Raw genomic sequence first — 17620 nt, forward strand, 5'->3', positions numbered from 1 at the left:
GTCATAGACAGGCATCATTATTGAAATAAAATATAAACAGTGCAATAAATTAAACATGGATTTATTTTGTACAGTTTATACTACATATTTACCAGAAAGCTTCTCTATCTAGGAAATCCAAGCTTGATAGGGAACTCTTTGGGCGAGTGTCCCCAGGCACAGATTAGGCTGTTCTGTACAGACGGACATCAAGTTCAAGTCCTAGGCTGCACTGTACATGTTAAGCACGGTCCTATGAACTACAGGCTGAAGCCTTTACCCTAACCTGTGTACTGGACGGATCGAGCCTTGTAGTCGACACACTTCAGAGGAGGTTTATCTGCTAAAATACATCTTTCTCAGTCCAGAACTTTCTGTTCAGGGCTGCAGCAGGTTGATTCCATCTCTTCTGACATGTGGATCCTCAGCCCAGACGTGTCCTGTGTTCACATTTCAGAAAACATGTCAAACTCAACATATTATAACAACACAACAGCACATGATATAAATATACATCTTATTCAGGGGCAATAATAAATGACAGTGAATGCTGGGAATGAGAAAGCATAAACATTCCTCAGCCTGATGTTTCATAATGACTTTTTTTTGGCGAAATAAATCTCATTAAACCTAATGGATATACTAAAAAAAGAACAATCAGGCAGCTCTAAGACACATCTCTCACACATCTCCCATTATCATTATCACCGTGAATCATGCATGTGGAAATTTACTACAACTCTGGAGCACAGAAAATACCGTAATGCTTGTTTCTACTGACCAAACCATGGACTTAAATGTGATGGAAACAATGGGGCAGTTAACAAAGACACAAACCAGACTGTGCCTGTGATTCCTCTTTTGTAAAAGCATCAAAGTGGTTAAAATCATTTGCATCACATGTATAAAATACATTTAATTTCTCATCATTTTCGTCATCGCACGAAAGAAGGCAACACATCCTGAAGAACACGAATCCTCGGCTCTATGTACAGGAAGAAAATGGCTTTGGTCACCTCTTGGACACATCGACAGTGGTTATCCAGCACAGAAATGTGGAGAATTAACACACATTTGGCTGTCTGTCCTACAGATGGTTATACCCCAGGCCAAAGCCATTATAGTCCATGAACAGAGCAGATGTGGACCACAGGGCCTATGTGATATCTCCACTGGTTCGATCCTTGTGACAGTCTTGTCATTCATATCATGCTGACTGACGTGTAAGGTTAAGAGACTTATCTAGTCCCTCTGATTTTTTACAATTGTTCATTTTAGGTCAAAGATCTGAAGAACGTCTTAAGGTTTCAGAAGGTAATATATAACAAAACCAATGGTCCAGTATCCTGAGACAAAGCATCTCTTATTCTGTAATCTGTTCAAGATCTTCAGCATCTTTTTCACGCTACAGAGCCGACATAAACTGTGCTGCAGATGAATGTGCACTCTTACTGTTTTCACATGTGGGCAGAAAAATAACTTGACCATCGCTAGAGGTTTAGCTCACTTTAAGGTCTGCAACTTGATTTCCTGTATTGACTACTCATTGATAAGTGACTGTATAATGCCCGTGAAACATGTGGATATTGTTTTTGTAAACATGAACTGTTGGGAATGGCTGGTTGCCAGAGATAAACTGGCAAAATCTGGCTGAAACAACCCTTGATTCATTGCTACTCTTACAACTATGCACAGTAAAGACTAACAGCAACCTTCTCAAATGACCTGAACATAAGAACCAAAAGCTAAAATACATTCATTGTATTACATTTTTACATGCTACCTCTATGTTCACCTACACAAAATGCACTTCAGTTCACTTCATCAGTTTCTTGGATTCAACGAGAGAATTGGACACCTTGGATCGACATCTCACCATGTTTTGTTCAAATAACAAACAAAACACTAACTTGTGTAGGAAGGCTTGGCAAGACGTCCCTCCCGCAGTGAGCTACTCATGATACCGTCAGTCTCTGCTATTCTTTTGATTTGGCAAATTTTCTCTATCGAGAGCACACACAGACAAACACACACCCATGTTCACAGACGTAGCTTCCCTCCAGCTACAACAGACACACAAGCAAGGACACGTCGTAGACAGACACCCAAGTATCCAGATAAATAACAGTGGCATTCAGTCCCGCATGTTATGCTACTGGTGCTGAGAATACAAGGTCTCAGAGCCACAGAGCTACAGCCTTGTGATGCCATGTGGAGCTGCTCTGAGGTGCCCAGTCTTTCTGTGCATCCTCTTCCTCTTTTCTTCCTCTCTGGTGTTTTAGCAGCGGTCGTCCTCGTCTGTGTCACTTAACAGCTCGCTGGCTCCAGCTGGACTCGTCTGGCCCAAGTGCTTCCGGAAATGCCCGTTAGGAACCTGCCAGGAGTGTCTGAGCTGAGGGGCGGAGCTTATGGCGTTGGCCCGTCCCAGGCTGGTTGCCACGGCAGTCTCAAAGGTAAGGGTCTCCTGCTTCCCACCTGCCTCCCCTCCGGCAAGGTCCTCGTGGAATGGGAGGTAGGGCTCTGAGATGTAGCGGTGAGGAGATGGGTGGCTCGGTCCTGCAACCTGACATCCGGATGACCCCTGGCCTGCAGTTAGGGGCCCGCCCTCCTTGTCAATCCTCCGTGATGACTCTGTGGAGCCACCAGGGCCATCCTGAGGCTGGGTCTGTCCCTCAGAGGAGGTTGCTGGTGTGGGAGAGGTGTGGGCTCCGCAAACCAGAGGGGAGTAGGAGATGTAAGGCCGAGGGCGAGAGGGTGTCTGGGGCAGCTGGCGTCGATTACGAGGAGTACTGGATTCTGAGGCTGAGTGGGCGGGGCTGCCTGATGCGTTCACCTGCAAATAATACAAGCACTATATTCACTTCACATCACAGGTCCGAACCATGTGATTTGATGGTAAGAATGCAAAAGTACTGCACCTGTCTCTGTAAGGTTTGTGTGCGTCCCTCGCTAGGTGAGCGGGACCTTCTCCTCTCACAGGAAGGGTCCCGGCTTCGCTCCTCAGAGTTGCAGCGGGACACGTCAGGAGACAAGAGGTGGCGTCGTTCCTTAGATCTCCCTCTCTCATGGCTACTTGTTTCTCTGTGGTTGATTCTTGGGCCTAAGAGTTGTGTAGACTTCAGTTAGCTCAAACACAACAGAATAAAGCCACCTCGGTTTTGAGGTCAGGGTAAATTAAAATATCTCCCTTTGCACATCCCTGTTAATTGTTTTTTTTTTTAGATCTGACCTTATCCAAATCATCCAGTTCAAAGGCTAAGCCAGCAATTTTTTTCCATATAAATGACAGGTTCAACGATGTAATTGAGGGAAATTGAAAGTCTTATTGTGGCGACATCAGTTTAAACTGACATTCTAATAAGTAGACATTTATTAATTAGTCATAGATTTACGTCATCATACCAGTATATTGTTCTACTATTGTTCTCAACGCCCCTGTTTGCAGAAGATACACGTATTTTGCAAATTTTAATTCCTCTAACTTTGCCCAGGTTTTCAAAAAAAACACCAAACTCAAATTTTCAGGGTAAAACATTGCTATGAATATGAATCAGACTATGGGAGGTGTTACGACATGTGTTAGGTGACCTCTGTAGCTCCTCTGTCGGGGTCTGTATGTGCCGTCAGGACTGACTCTCTCCAGAGAGTGTTGTTCCTGCCAGAGGCCGTTCACACACTGATCTCCGATGGTGGAGAAGGAGCGTTTCATCAGCTTACTGTCTGCTGACATCCCAGGCTATATAGATACAAAACAACCAGAGGAGGAATCATGTAAGCAACCATGCATGACACCTAATCTGCAAACACATGCTCTCGCTTATACACTGACACAAACATATACACACACACATAAAGGGATGTGTGGATCTCATTATGTGCTGAGCAAACTCTACAAACGATGACTATTGTGGCTGCAAATAAATAGCTTCAATCTAATACAGTCAGTCAGCAAATACGAGCATATCTAATGTAGTGCAAGTGGATTTTAACTGTTTACTGATATTGAAGGCACTTTCTAATGCAAGATTTGTTAAGTACTGAATATAGGTTTGAATAAAGATTATTATTACCTGTGGGTCAACAGCCAGTCTGGGCATGGAGGACGCTCTGATAGATGCTGTCCGCTGAGGTGATTTAATAACTGTTGGGTCCTGCCTGGCCTGCTGCATCACTTGGTTATACTCCACTACGTCTTGCACCTACACAAATAGCACAGAGAGGAGGGTTGAGTGGGCCTTATTCACATTTCATAACAAGACTCAGGAATCAAACTGGGGATACTGCAGACACAAGTCTGCTGCAAAAAAGCAAGTACTTATATTAACAAACACAAAAAACTAGCAACCAACCACAACATCATGCTTCTTTAGTGTGTGACTGATTACTGAAGGGTAGTGTTGCAATCAACTTTTGTTTGACAACAAACCATGAAAAGAGAAAAGTTGCTACCAGTGTGTGTAAATGGTGGTGGTGGTGATGATGTGGGTGGTGGTAGGGGTGGTAGGGTGAACGGTAGTCGTCGTCACCCTCCTCCTCCTTCTCTTCTCTGGAGCAAGACAGCGGCTGCAGGAACATCTCTTGGGGAGAGATGGGGCTGAGCGCCACAAAACCTCCTCTGGTGCTGAAAGGACACACGCAAAGACTCAGACTGCAATGTACACCTACATAAATTTGTCAATATTGTTGTTGATGAAGAGAATACAAGGAAAATCCAACAAAGAAACAACAAGCTTTTTCCAACTCTATCACCATAAATAACCACAAACCAGAGGAGGGTAAAATTTGAATATTTACAGAGCAGATCCGGCGCTATGTCTGAGGAATGACAGAGATTTGGCATTGCATAGGATTTCTTGAGGCAGAGAGGAGGCGTCCATTCGCTGGAACATAGGAGCATGTTTCTATGGGGAGAGAAAGAAACAGGGGAAAACAATAATTTAAAACAAGCCATAAATAATGCTGAACAATACTAGCAAATTATTTATTGAAAGAATGAATGTGAAAATGTGAAAGTTGAAAGATGTTTTAATTTGTCAATAAGATAAATACTTTGTCTTTTTTGGTTCAAATTTAAACTCTCTGTGTTTGGTGGTAGCAATGCATACTAAAGTCTCAGGATTTAAATTAATTTAAATGACTAAATACTTGTCAAGATGAAAAGATAAATCGGTGGATGGTGTTTGCTTCGTGGAAATAAAAATAACCCCAAATTGTTCATAATATACTTATAAAATGAAAATACATTAAGCAAGAATAAGAATACAAGGTACCTGTTCCTCTAGTTGCTGTCTGAGCTTCTTAGCTTTGCTCTGCTTGTAGTAGTCCATGATCATCATGGCAGCATAGATCTTCCCTATGGTCATGTCACTGGCTGAGAAGGAGAAAGAATGATAGCAAAGATGTACATTTCTTATTTTTCTTTGATATATTAATTATTGTACCGTCAGTATAATGCTGATGTTACCTTTGTGAATAGGAACCAGCAGGTCCAGTGTCTTCTGAGAGAGATGAGGCCAGATGATACTGATCTCCTTCTGCAGGTCCAGATCCATCTGATTTCTATCCTCTTCCCCTGGAAATACACAAACAAACACGGAGAAACAATAACGACAAACACACACACACATATTGTGTGTAAATTAAGGTGATTTCATTTTACATCACAGTAAATGTGTGTCTCCAAGTTTTTGATATTTTGTCTAACCTCTGGCTATCTTGATTTCCAGAGCAGTGCGGATGAGAGCCATGAGGGTGGAGGTGAAGTGGACAGACATGTCATCGTCCACAGGCATGTTCATCAAGACTAGTCTCTGATGGCGGCAGAGAGAACATTAAAGTCAGCGAAAACCCAGGACAACAACAAAACATGATAAAACTAGAACTACTGCCCAGAAGTACAGTGGTTGCTCATAATACTTTTTAGACGCATTATCTCATGATCACAACAATTTAATGTTTTACATATTACAATTTTTTACAGATTTTTACAATTGATCAAGGTCAGACACAGGCGAGACAGTCACTGTGTTATTATGTTTTGTGTCAAAATAAAATGCCCAACTAGTACTACAAGTGAAGAGCTTGCCTACTCATTAATCTGTTATGGAGATAAGATAATAAATTATGGTTTCAAAGCAATTAGCTTGAAGCAACCATGGCCTTTCTGGGCATCAGTACAGAATTAAGAGACTTTCTATTTAAACCAAAATTTCATACAGCTTAGTTTGTAAATTTAAACTTGTTTTAACTACACCAATAAATACAGAAGAACAGAAGGACAGGCATGTAATTATTTCTCGTGTCTTGTTAGATAATTATGTTAAACAATATTTTTTTGTGATCTTAAGAAAAAAAAAAAACCCAACAAAAACCATCTTTACACACGTCCTCTCCTGTCCTCCTGTAAACAGAGGCCTGCACAGAATCTGGTGCTTATCTAGTTTTATAAAAGAGGATAAACTCACACATTCTCACACATTCTCTTACTGCGTAGCGTTCACCTGCGATGGAGCATGCTTGCAGGCTCACAGACTCACTCAAACACACAGTCAAACAGCACATACACTTACACATACATTACATAAAACACACAGATGTAGCCCTGGGCTGTGGCAGGAGGCACATGCAGACAGGAATATGTAAGAAACAGAGAAGTATGAACCACATGAGAACATTTGACAGCAGACTTCACAAGATCTAGCATGTAGATGTTTAACAACTTTCTCATCAAAGTCTTTTAACTGCTTTAGGAAAATAAACTCCACCAAGACTCTTTCTCTGGCACGATGAGAAGCAAAACAGGCAAATCATTACTGTAGTGCTTTGTATCTGCCAATGGAAAATACTGAAACTTAAAGCTGTTTCAACAAGCAATACTACATCATATAATCAACAGCAAAAATGCCCTTGCCTTTTCAATGTATGACACACAAAATAAGCTTGTCCTTGTTGATCAACATATAAAGGCAGTGCCTGTTATTCTCCAGTGTTTAATCTACCTTATATGCCACCTTGGAGGGGCATTTCTTGCCCAGGCCTAGAGGTGGCGACATGTTGGTCAACATCTCATACATGTCTGTATAATGGATACGACCACTGGGGGCGCAGGTAGCCATGAAGATGGGGGATGAGAAAGAGGAATAAAGAGGGAGGGACAAGAAGGGGAGGGAAGGAAGGGAGAGGGATGATGTTGGAGGTGGAGGAGAAATTGAATAACGGTGGAGGCGTCGGGGAGTGCGTTCCCAAGGGATGGAGGAGGGAAAAAAAGCACAGGTGGGGGTGAAGGGTAAGAAGAGAGGAACAAGAATGGAGGAGATACAAGAGAAAGGATTATTCCAAGGCATCACAAGGGAGGAGAGTAGGACAAATAAAACAGGTTGTATTCTTTCTATGCTGCCGACAGGGGCATAGAAATCTGGGAAAGGAGAAAACCTCGGACAGGATGGGCAAAGGAATGACAGCCTCACTGGATCTGGTACTAATATCAAATACTTACATTGTGTAGTGTTGTATGTGTGCATGAGAGTCCTAAAACATCTTTAAACAAGATCCAAAAGGTAGAAAGAGACCGGCTTCCCTCAAAGTCCTCCACAATTGCATCAAAAACAAGCTTTAATCATTCCAAAAAAGAAAAAGTGTTCTGATGAAATGCAAATGAAAGTGTGTATTTTTTTTTTACTCATACTGTAAGTCTGGGTGAATGAGGGACAACCTGTGCCTTAGTACCCTGAGACTGGAGTGTCGTCATTCTTTGACCTGAGTAACACACCCTTAAAGGTCAAGCAGGGCGGTGACAGCTGGTGGAGGGAAGGAAGGGAGGGCTAAGAGGAAGTCAGGTAGGACCCCACAGGAAAGAGGCAGAGAGGGTGGGGGTGGGGGTTGGGGGGTGGGGGGTGGGGGTGGGTTGTTGACATTGGGGAACCAAACCTTGCATGCCACCCTGTGGGGGCAGTTCTTCCCAAAGCCCAGGGGAGGTGAGATAGTGCGTACAACTTTGTACATCTCCTTATAGTGGATCCTACCACTGGAAAGAACATACATGTCTTTAGTTGTGTGTCACTTCAGCCTTGTCGTCCATAAAAAGAGTGAAATTATCTAAGTGGAGTCAATCCCCTTGTTTAAATGTAAAAAAAAAAAATCAAAGCAGCAGTCTGAACAACATTAAATCAAACTTTTTTAACCTGTGGTGGACATACACAAAATTACATTGTTAGAAAACGTACGGTTGCTAGTTTTTCAAACAATACTTTTCTGTGCACTGGTGAAATAGTTTGGACATGGTTATCAGTCGCTATTGTCATTTATCTCTGTTGCAGCTTTGTCAGATTATAGAGAGACACTCCAAAATTGCTTTTTACAGCCAATATGAGACACAGTGTGTGTTTGTGCCACCAATCAACATGAATCAAGAGACAGAAAGACGATAAATTTATTTGTGTTTCAGAGCTTTCCAAAGCTGATGAATACTCCTGTTCAAACTAAACCAGCGAATCGGTTATTTTTATTTACTAAACCTGCTGCAAGAGAAATCTACTGATGTCAGATTTATAACAGATGTACTAACCAGAGTCCCTACTGTAATATGTTGGTGCCTAACAGGGATACATATTTTATTCTCGACATTATACAGTAGCTGCGACCGTACTTTTCCTGTGATACTGTCTACTGTCTTACTTCAATGTTGATGTGAGTATAAGGTCCTGTGGTGCCTGAACCATGTGCATCACTACTTGTAAAGTGCTGTGAAGTGTAGTACCAAAATATCCAGTTAGAGCACTGTAGTTGTTTTCATCCATCGGTACATGTTTATGTATTTTACTATCTTACAATAAATAGGTTTTATCAAATTGTTATCAAACTATATAGTATATGTATCATATTACAAATTAACACTAGCATTTGATGTCAATAAAAACTGGACATTTGTGCATGCACAGGCTACACCTTTGATAGAAGTGCATAAAGACTGAGAAACACTGACCAGGCGGCACGATCATACTCCCCCCAGATCCGGACAAACTCATCCAGGTGGTGAGGACCCAGGATGGATGAGTCTCTCGTCAGATACTCAAAGTTATCCATGATCACAGCCACAAACAGGTTCAGCATCTGGATAGAAGACAAACAGCAGAGGAAGGAGAAGCCTTGGTATTTAGTTGAATAAAGGTGGAAGGTGCTCAAAAGATAAAGTATGATTCTTACCAGGAAAAATAGTACGAGACAATGAATGGACAAAATACGTAATATAGAAAGTGCAATTCAGCCTCTTGACAAATGTTTCAAATGTCAGGTGAAAACATTAATATGCTTACACACGTTATCCTTGTTGCAACTTAGAGGTATTATTCTCGGTTTCTTTGTCTTACCAGGAAGGAACTGAAGAAGATGAAGGAGACAAAGTAGAAATAGGCAAAGTCGGAGCCACAGCCCCCCTCCGGGTCAGACTTAAGAGAAGGATCGGTCTCACACTGCTGCCCCCCCAGACATGACAACATGATCTCCTGCCATGACTCCCCCGTGGCACTCCTGGACACATACACACACATAACACAACATGAGGAGAAGGAGTTGGTTAGGACTTGACTTGACTGTCTGTATTCAGGCCAGTATTGAAGGGTTATGATTTTCATCACGTTTAGATGTACAGATTTGTGGTTGTGTCTTATGAGAACAAACTTGCACTTCAATGTGGAGACATAAACACAGTATCAACACTTTGGCCTAGATAGTCATTTAATTATTTTACCCTTTGTGCTTTTTATCACCAGATGTAAAACTCTCAAAGTATCTGAAAAGCTATTTGCTAAGGAGGTAAGTGATGCACTGCAGCATCTATCACCTCTTGACACTGAATAGCCCCTTGGGTATTTAGAAAGCAAAGCCTTACTAATGTAACTAGGCAACATCATTCAGACGACATTAAAAGAAATGTGTTACCAAGTGTAGCAAATCAAGAGTAGTTTGGATCTCAATTTAACACAAAAACACTAGCTACTCTAGAGTACTGTAGCTAAGCAGCTGGATTAAGTACAGTGCAAAAGTATTGAGTTTCAGATTAGATCTTGCCTCCCAAGTTTGTGTCTACCTTGACAATGTCTGCAGATGCCAAGGTGTCCTACCTGAATAGCAGCATCAGAGCACCAGAGAAGGTCTTGAAGTTGTTGTGCTGGTGAATGTGAGTCTCCTCGTTCAGCTTTATGTTCCCAAACACCTGATGCACACATATATACACACATATGCAAAAAAAAACATGCATAACATAAACACTGTCACCATCAAAGACTGAATTTCACCATGAAACAAACATATTTATGGTGTTGAGGGACGCTAGATAAGAAAATGGTAAATGCAGCATGTTAAAGACTGTCTCAACAGAGAGACGGAGCCTGATCAAGAGCCTGTCCTTCCTGCCTCTGACCTGCATGCCAATGATGGCGTAGATGAAGAATAGCATGGCGATGAGCAGGCAGACGTAAGGCAGGGCCTTGAAGGACTGCACGAAGGTCCACAGAAGAATCCGGATGGTGTAACCTTGTCTCAACAGTTTGATCAGACGAGCAGCTCGGAACAGTTTCAGGAAACTCATGTTGAATGTATCAACAAACTGGCAAAAGGACAGGAATACAGTATTCATGTCTACATAAATACTTAAAGTTGAAAAAGAAACTGTGCAGAGAAGAAGACTGATTATGAATCTTTTTTTTCTCAGTGTGCAAGGTACACTCTCTCTCTTTTAGTATTAGAGTCTGTTGATACTTGATCATGTTTTTATCATTACCTGCAGGTCTACCACGATCTCAGTGATGCTGCCCAAGACAGTGATGAAGTCAAAAATGTTCCATGTGTCTCGAAAGTAGTTCTATATAAAACAGGAGAGACACTTTGAGTGATTTCTAAAGAGGACCTTGAATCCACACTCAGGCTGCATGTTGCTCTTTTCTCTCACCAGAAAACCAAAGGCCATGATCTTGAGGACACACTCAACAGAGAAGAGAACAGTGAAAGCCGTGTTCAGGTGCTTCAGTACAGCCTCATACGTCGGCGGGGCAGAGTAATACTGAAAATAGAAAGGGGGCAGAGGTTAGACTCAGAGTGTTATGAGGAAGATAAAAAAGTGGAATACTCCCTAACCAATGCACTGCAGCTCAACCTAATGATACCAGTCTGATATCAGTGTGATCTTCAGCCCTGCACCCAGCAGATCTACAGGTTGATGGAAGATTCCTCCAGACCCATAAATAGTGCCTCAGTCTCTGCACCTCTCATCTGTCGCACTATAAAAGGAGTCATTCCTCTGGGGGCGGCAGCCACAGTTAATGAGGTCATGCTAAATAGCAGCCCCTGGACATTATAGATCAATATTTAATACAGGCTGAGTCACCTTGCGTCTGTCTGTCTGTCTGACTGTCTGACTGACTGTCTCAGTGACCAGACCAAAAACTAAAACATCAGCAGATCTAAATGCAAACATCACAGTGGGATGAGGTGGTGCTGCGCTTCCTAAAAAGGACACAACAGTTTCTACACATTCATGCTTCTAGTCAGGAGTCACACATCTGGGCTTATTTTAAAACCAAAGTGTTAACAGTCACAAGTTCATAACAGAATATGTTGCTGAGAAGCAATGCAAGGTGTGTTTTTCCTGTTAGCAAACAAGGATATGTGGAAAATGACGTCATTTTTAGGAGTGAGCGCAGAGAGAGAGAGAGCGAAGAGACAATCAACTGCTGTGCCCTCATTTATCACTGATCATTTATCATCTAATGTCCTGGTCTTATTAGAAATGAATCATTTTGGTCTTTGATTACTTCTTGTCATAGCTTCACTTCACTCACCTTCATCATTAGTACAATGGTGTTTAGAGCAATCATGGCCAGTACGGTGTACTCGAACGAGGGTGACACCACAAAATGCCACAGGCGGTACTGGAACGTGTGACGGTTCTGCGGCATATAACGGGTCAGGGGCTTGGCGCTGATGGCAAAGTCTATGCACGCCCTCTGAAATACAGAAGACAAGTGAAAGAGGAATGCAAGGGGCATGAAACAGTAACAACGCAGGCAGGCAACTGTCCTCTGTCTCTTTCAGTGAGAGGCTTCTTTGTTTTTGCTTCTTTTCTATTCGTGTTGAACTCTACGGGAAAAACATGTTTTCTTCCCTCACCTCATTCTTCTCCAGGCTGCACTCCTCCATCATCTTATCCCCCTGTTCCTGGAAGGTGATGATGATGAGTGCCACAAAGATGTTGACGAAGAAGAAAGGAAAGACGACAAAGTAGATTACGTAAAAGATGGACATCTCCATCCTGTTGCCGTGGCTTGGCCCTCTGTCCTCCTCGGTCACATCTACCGAGTGCTGCAGGACCCTGAAACAAAAAAAAAATTTCAACAGCTATTAGTTGGCAGAAAGTGTTTGGATTTATTTGTTCACTGGGGTGGGGCTCATTTGGAAGAGGACATCATTTTAATTTATTTCCTCAGCAGCAGTTAATTAACGAGGGTTGGACCAGTACAAACCCACAAGAACTATCAGTGGAATATTGGTATAACCTTATTGTGAGATAATGAGCGGCAAATTCTTTGTTAAATTAATCAAATATATTAAATTTCCTTCATCAAAGGTCAGATTTGACCATTTCCAAAGAACAAGCCAGATGTTAAAGGTTATAATGCTCATAAAAACTAATGAGCCCTCTAAGAATGGAATATGATGCTTGTTGAATTTCCTCATCCAGCATGAAAGTTAGCAGTGATTCCAGTCAGACACTCACTGAGGCCATCCCTCTCCAGTGGAAACAGTGAACAGGGTGAGCAGAGCCCAGATGACGTTGTCGTAGTGAAACTCATGTCTCTTCCAGTCTCTTCTCTTCACCTCTTTCTTGTCTTTCCCGTAGTCAATGTAGTAACCCCTGCAACAGCCGACATCAGAGGTGCATCAGACATAAAGACATAATAAGAAGTGTGGAATTTAAGGTTTATAACATTTTTTAAAAGGGTTTATTAACTTTGGTGTCATGTTTTAGGAGCCACAGGACAGATGCAGTTTAAACAATTAATCCAAAAAAGAATGGATTGAATGATGAAAGGAAAAATGAAGGAGATATGTAAGGAACAAGGAGGAAGAAAGAAGGACCAAGAAAAAAAATAATGAAGAACCAAATGGAGGAAGTTATTGTATTTAGAAAGATGAGAAGTACAACAATAAGTACTTAAGAAAAGGAAGAAAAGAATAAAGAAAGAGACAAACATATACGTGAAGAAAGATGGCTGTAAGTAAGAAAGAGGGAATAAAGGAGGAAAGAAAGTAGGAATGAAGAACTGAAATAAGTAAATGAATATTACTGGCAGTCCTTCTCTGTGTCCTTTGAACTGTCAGTACAGTAGAAAAACTTCCCCTTAAAGAGCTGCACAGCAATGACGGCAAAGATGAACATAAAAAGTTTGTAGACAATCAGGATGTTGAAGACGTTCTTCAGAGACGTCACCACACAGTCAAAGACCGCCTGGAAGAGAAAGACACATGAGGTAAAAAAAAAAAAAAAAAGGTTCAGACACTGAAAAAGGGGAAGGAGAACCAGCAGTCAGATATTTCATTTATATGTTCTCCACATGCAGCATGTAACTGTCAAGATTTAGTTGTATCTATTAATTTATGTACTAATTCATTTTGACAAAGTTTCAGAATCACTGAGCTTTGCTTCGTTTGAATGCTTGTGAGGAAATCTACCAATTAGCTTTTGTCCAACTCAAACCGATTTAATGCATGAAAACATGTAAAACAAACATATTATCCTATTCCCTACATTAATATTTGCTTGTTTGTTGTCAAGATCATAATGACTGATTTAACTGGCATGAAACTAGTCGTTGCTTGAAAAATGATACATCACTCTAAAGAAATATTGTAAGGTTTGAAAAATGCTCATCAGTAATATAACGAGAATGCAATTTGTTGTTTGTAGTTGAAAATACGTCAGACCATGAATGGCCATTTAGGTAAAGTTAATGTTCTCTGTTAACTCAAAGATCTATACTTCCTCTCTTAGTGAAACTGTTAATGTATATACAGTAGTTCTGAGTGAATGATATTAGCTGCAATCCCATGATGACTACCTGTTCGTATACAGACCGTCCTCCAGACAGTGTGTGATTCCAACCTTCACTTCTAACGTTCCCCTCTCCTCTTTAACTACCTCCCACTCCTCATTCTACCTCCTCTCTGCCCCAGTTTCCAATTTATATGATTTGTTCTTCACTGTGGACCATATGTTGTTTTGTTCATTTTCAGGCATTATCCTTATTTATATTAATATGTATAACTTTTTTAGTTTTGTGATCTCTCCTCTCCTCTCCTCCGTTTTCTCCCTGCAGAAAGACAACGTATGAGGTTTGGGGATCCCAGCCCTGACAACATGTCTTCATGCCCTGACGATCACAGTTTGTCACCTCATGCTTTACTACCTCGTCTGTCTGCTTGTCCTGTCTCTGCTCTCAGGTCTGCAAATTATAGTTATGAGAAATGAAAGAGGAAGCATCTTTAAGCGATAGTGTGTGTTTCTGTCAGTGTGTGTGGACAATGAGATGAGAAAAACTACTAATATGTAAAGGTATATACAGTATCTGTAAGGCTGCTCATTCGATAAAACTGAAAGCTTTATAAAATACATTATCAGGAAAGACAGGAAAGGATGGAAAGATTGATTTTTGGGAGCTATACAGATATATATACATATAAAATGTACAACAACAACTATGGATAAAAACATAGCCATGATTGGTGTTAAAATCTCTTTTAACCAAAACTTCACAGACAGCATATTGTGCAGCTTGTATCATCTGTTTGATATTTTTAAGGTGTTGATCACTTGGTCTAGTTTTTTATCTTTTTATTAACTAGCTCATAATGGCAGATATTGTCAGAAATATATATAAATAACACAAGTATGGGAACACAACCAAGATATCAAAGACAGAGCGTCTCCAACCTTGAGTTTAGGAAGTCTCTTGATGGTCTTCAGTGGTCTCAGGACACGCAACACTCTCAGAGATTTGATGGTTTTAATGTCTCGTCCTTTGTTATTTCTGTACAGCAAAACAGAGAGGGTAAACATCACACACAGCAGCACAGTTAGTAACACATTTATAGACACCATCCACCTTATTCATCCATCTTTAAAGTAAGTGTAATATTCGACTTAAGTTACGAATTTTGCATGTTTGAAGATGCTAATATCTCTAAGAGAGGTAGACTATGGTGGCTTTTACCCCATCACATTGCTGCTGGTCATTCCCACAGGGGCACCATCCACAGACGAAGAAAAAACAGGAGAGAGGGACATGTATATCAACAGTTATAAACAAAATGGAAGCGATGAATACTCTGTGCCCAAACACATCAAATGAAACACTCATTTACAGTGTAAAAGCCAAAATACTGTTGATTTGTAGACACTTTGATGTTTGGACATATGATAAGTTAATGTGAATTTTCAAATTAAATCATGTGACTGACGTGAGGGCGAAGGCCACCAGTGCTCCCACCACAACGATGAAGTCTAGGATGTTCCACAGGTCTCTGAAGTAGGAGCCATCATGGAGGATCAGACCCTGGTCAATCATCTGAGGATAAGGCAAGGGTGTATAAAAAATGAAAAAAATCTCTATAGTTTCCTAGCATGGAGCCAACGTTGAACAGCTGTTTATTACTCTATTACTCCGCCACAAAGTGTCGCATGTCTGAGTGGTCACAAGATGATCGACAGCAGAGGAAAATGGATTTTTTTTTCCCTGCAACACAAAATAATGGATATTTTTTCCAGATTTTTTTTTTTTCTTGTAAATTACAAGCTACTTTTACTTTTTCGGAATTGTGAAAATTATTGAAATAAAACAAGAAAAGAAAATCACTCTTTAGATGAGCTTGTAGAAGTACAGTATGCAAATTGATGGACAAGTTAACCTAATCTTCATGTGGTCTCAACTGGTAGAGCGTGTACCACTTACGCTCAGTCCTTACCGCAGCGGCCAAAGGTTCGATACCTACCCATGGGCCTTTGCTGCATGTCATCCCCTCTCTCTCCCCAACTTTCCTGTCACTCTCTCACTGTCCCTATCTGAATAAAGCCAAAAACTTGGAAAAAAAAAAGAAGCAAACAGGAATGTACAGCTCAGTTTCTGTGGCTCCACAGTTTGGAGCTCAAAAAAGGTATATTTTCATGTTTTGCCACCATTTTTGTGCTCAGTCACCACACAGTGACACATCATTATTTTTACACAGTAAAAGTACTCACCTTTATAATCATTTCAAACGTGAAGACTCCAGTGAACACATAATCAAAATAACGCAGAACCTACAACAATCAAACAGGAAAAACAGAAAAACAAATAGGATGTAACACAAAAAAAAAATTGAAATTAGTTCTTCTTTAAAAGATGAAATAAATCATTCTTGTTGTTGATTTCATGGAGTCTGATTTTACTTCAGACTCTTAGCTTGTGGATTACTATGAAACAGTCCCCTTGAACGGTGGTAATACAACACAAGATAATCAGTCTCATTCCTCCCATAAACATCCAGGCTCAGTGTGCCTCAGGCTTCATTAGCCTCACTCATCAGCAATTTAATTGCCTCCCATCAAGTCACCTTAGTGGCCCTTTGCGAAACAATTTCAGCAATGCACTTAAAGAAATGTTTTCTTTTTTTTCCTTTATGGTTATTTTGCTTCTTGGCCTAGATGAAGCAGGCTACGAGACCCAAGGCGCAGATAAAGAGTGATTGAAATCATGTTCATGTCAGGAGTTAACAGATTGATTCAGGCAATGGTGAAACAACAGAAATATTCTTCTATCAAGTTATCAACGTTACAGCAGTGTCAGACAGATGATTTACTAGCTAAATGTGAAAACAAACCTTATTCCAGTCAGAGGAGGTAGCCACAGGGTCCTCAGCAGCTAGTGCTATACTACTAGCAGCTATAACCAGCAGAATGGACATTTCAAAGTACCTGAGGTTCACCACATAGTGACACGCTCGACGCACCCTGAGAGAGAGCAGATGGCAGAGTGAAGATGTGACCCAGGGGTCAGGTACCATGTCGTAAGAGTAACACTGTGCTGGCTTAAGCTGTCTGAAAGTTAATAGCAGCAGGAGCAAACTACATGGATGTTGTGCAAAAAAATGTCAACTACAAAGACTAAACTCTGAACATGTTGAAAATGTTCCAGAGGTAGCAATTTATTCCCAGTACATGTGATGTTTGAAGTATTCTGTCATCACTACAATATTCTGAGCAAATTTACACATAAAGACTCCACGCTGCTGCAAGGATTCTTGTGAGAAGTCTGCTCCAATGGGAGAAGTAGTGAAAACTTTTTCCTGTGAGAAGTGGTAGAAACTTACGGGTTATCAGGTTTGAAGATGAACATGCTGTTTGGAGTCACAGTGTTGACAGAATTTGTCTCCTCTGCCTCCTCCTTCTCTGATTTACAGGTTTCTGGGTCCTTACTGTTGACTAGAGAAGGTCAGGAGAAGGAGAAGGAGAAGGAGAAGTCGTATCATACATTTCCCACTAGGATAGTCTGAGAAGACGATACAAAGAAGATTTAAATCTGGAAACCAGTGAGGATCGACAGAGTTGAGCAGC

At 41.0% G+C, this 17620-nt stretch overlaps 1 protein-coding gene across 1 annotated transcript in view; it reads right to left on the reverse strand.

Annotated features, from left to right (window-relative positions):
- Nucleotides 1–2058: 2058 nt before the first annotated feature.
- cacna1e (calcium voltage-gated channel subunit alpha1 E) overlaps nucleotides 2059–17620 on the reverse strand; it is a 49629-nt gene continuing 34067 nt past the window's right edge. Inside the window, exons 21-46 of the mRNA XM_022770381.1 lie at nucleotides 17377–17488; nucleotides 16888–17017; nucleotides 16268–16327; nucleotides 15490–15596; nucleotides 15243–15254; nucleotides 14963–15059; nucleotides 13320–13480; nucleotides 12749–12886; nucleotides 12142–12343; nucleotides 11814–11978; nucleotides 10925–11035; nucleotides 10757–10837; nucleotides 10397–10582; nucleotides 10098–10189; nucleotides 9345–9504; nucleotides 8960–9087; nucleotides 6978–7074; nucleotides 5684–5789; nucleotides 5444–5551; nucleotides 5250–5350; nucleotides 4774–4880; nucleotides 4429–4600; nucleotides 4050–4178; nucleotides 3568–3715; nucleotides 2898–3079; nucleotides 2059–2812 (exon numbers count right to left, since the gene is read on the reverse strand). Coding sequence (XP_022626102.1) covers nucleotides 2258–2812; nucleotides 2898–3079; nucleotides 3568–3715; nucleotides 4050–4178; nucleotides 4429–4600; nucleotides 4774–4880; nucleotides 5250–5350; nucleotides 5444–5551; nucleotides 5684–5789; nucleotides 6978–7074; nucleotides 8960–9087; nucleotides 9345–9504; nucleotides 10098–10189; nucleotides 10397–10582; nucleotides 10757–10837; nucleotides 10925–11035; nucleotides 11814–11978; nucleotides 12142–12343; nucleotides 12749–12886; nucleotides 13320–13480; nucleotides 14963–15059; nucleotides 15243–15254; nucleotides 15490–15596; nucleotides 16268–16327; nucleotides 16888–17017; nucleotides 17377–17488 — 3647 coding nt within the window. The 3' untranslated portion in view covers nucleotides 2059–2257. The remainder of the gene's footprint in view (nucleotides 2813–2897; nucleotides 3080–3567; nucleotides 3716–4049; nucleotides 4179–4428; nucleotides 4601–4773; nucleotides 4881–5249; nucleotides 5351–5443; nucleotides 5552–5683; nucleotides 5790–6977; nucleotides 7075–8959; nucleotides 9088–9344; nucleotides 9505–10097; nucleotides 10190–10396; nucleotides 10583–10756; nucleotides 10838–10924; nucleotides 11036–11813; nucleotides 11979–12141; nucleotides 12344–12748; nucleotides 12887–13319; nucleotides 13481–14962; nucleotides 15060–15242; nucleotides 15255–15489; nucleotides 15597–16267; nucleotides 16328–16887; nucleotides 17018–17376; nucleotides 17489–17620) is intronic.

Source organism: Seriola dumerili, unplaced genomic scaffold, assembly GCF_002260705.1.
Source record: "Seriola dumerili isolate Sdu_G_001 unplaced genomic scaffold, Sdu_1.0 BDQW01000002.1, whole genome shotgun sequence".
NCBI classification, from domain to species: Eukaryota; Metazoa; Chordata; class Actinopteri; order Carangiformes; family Carangidae; genus Seriola; species Seriola dumerili.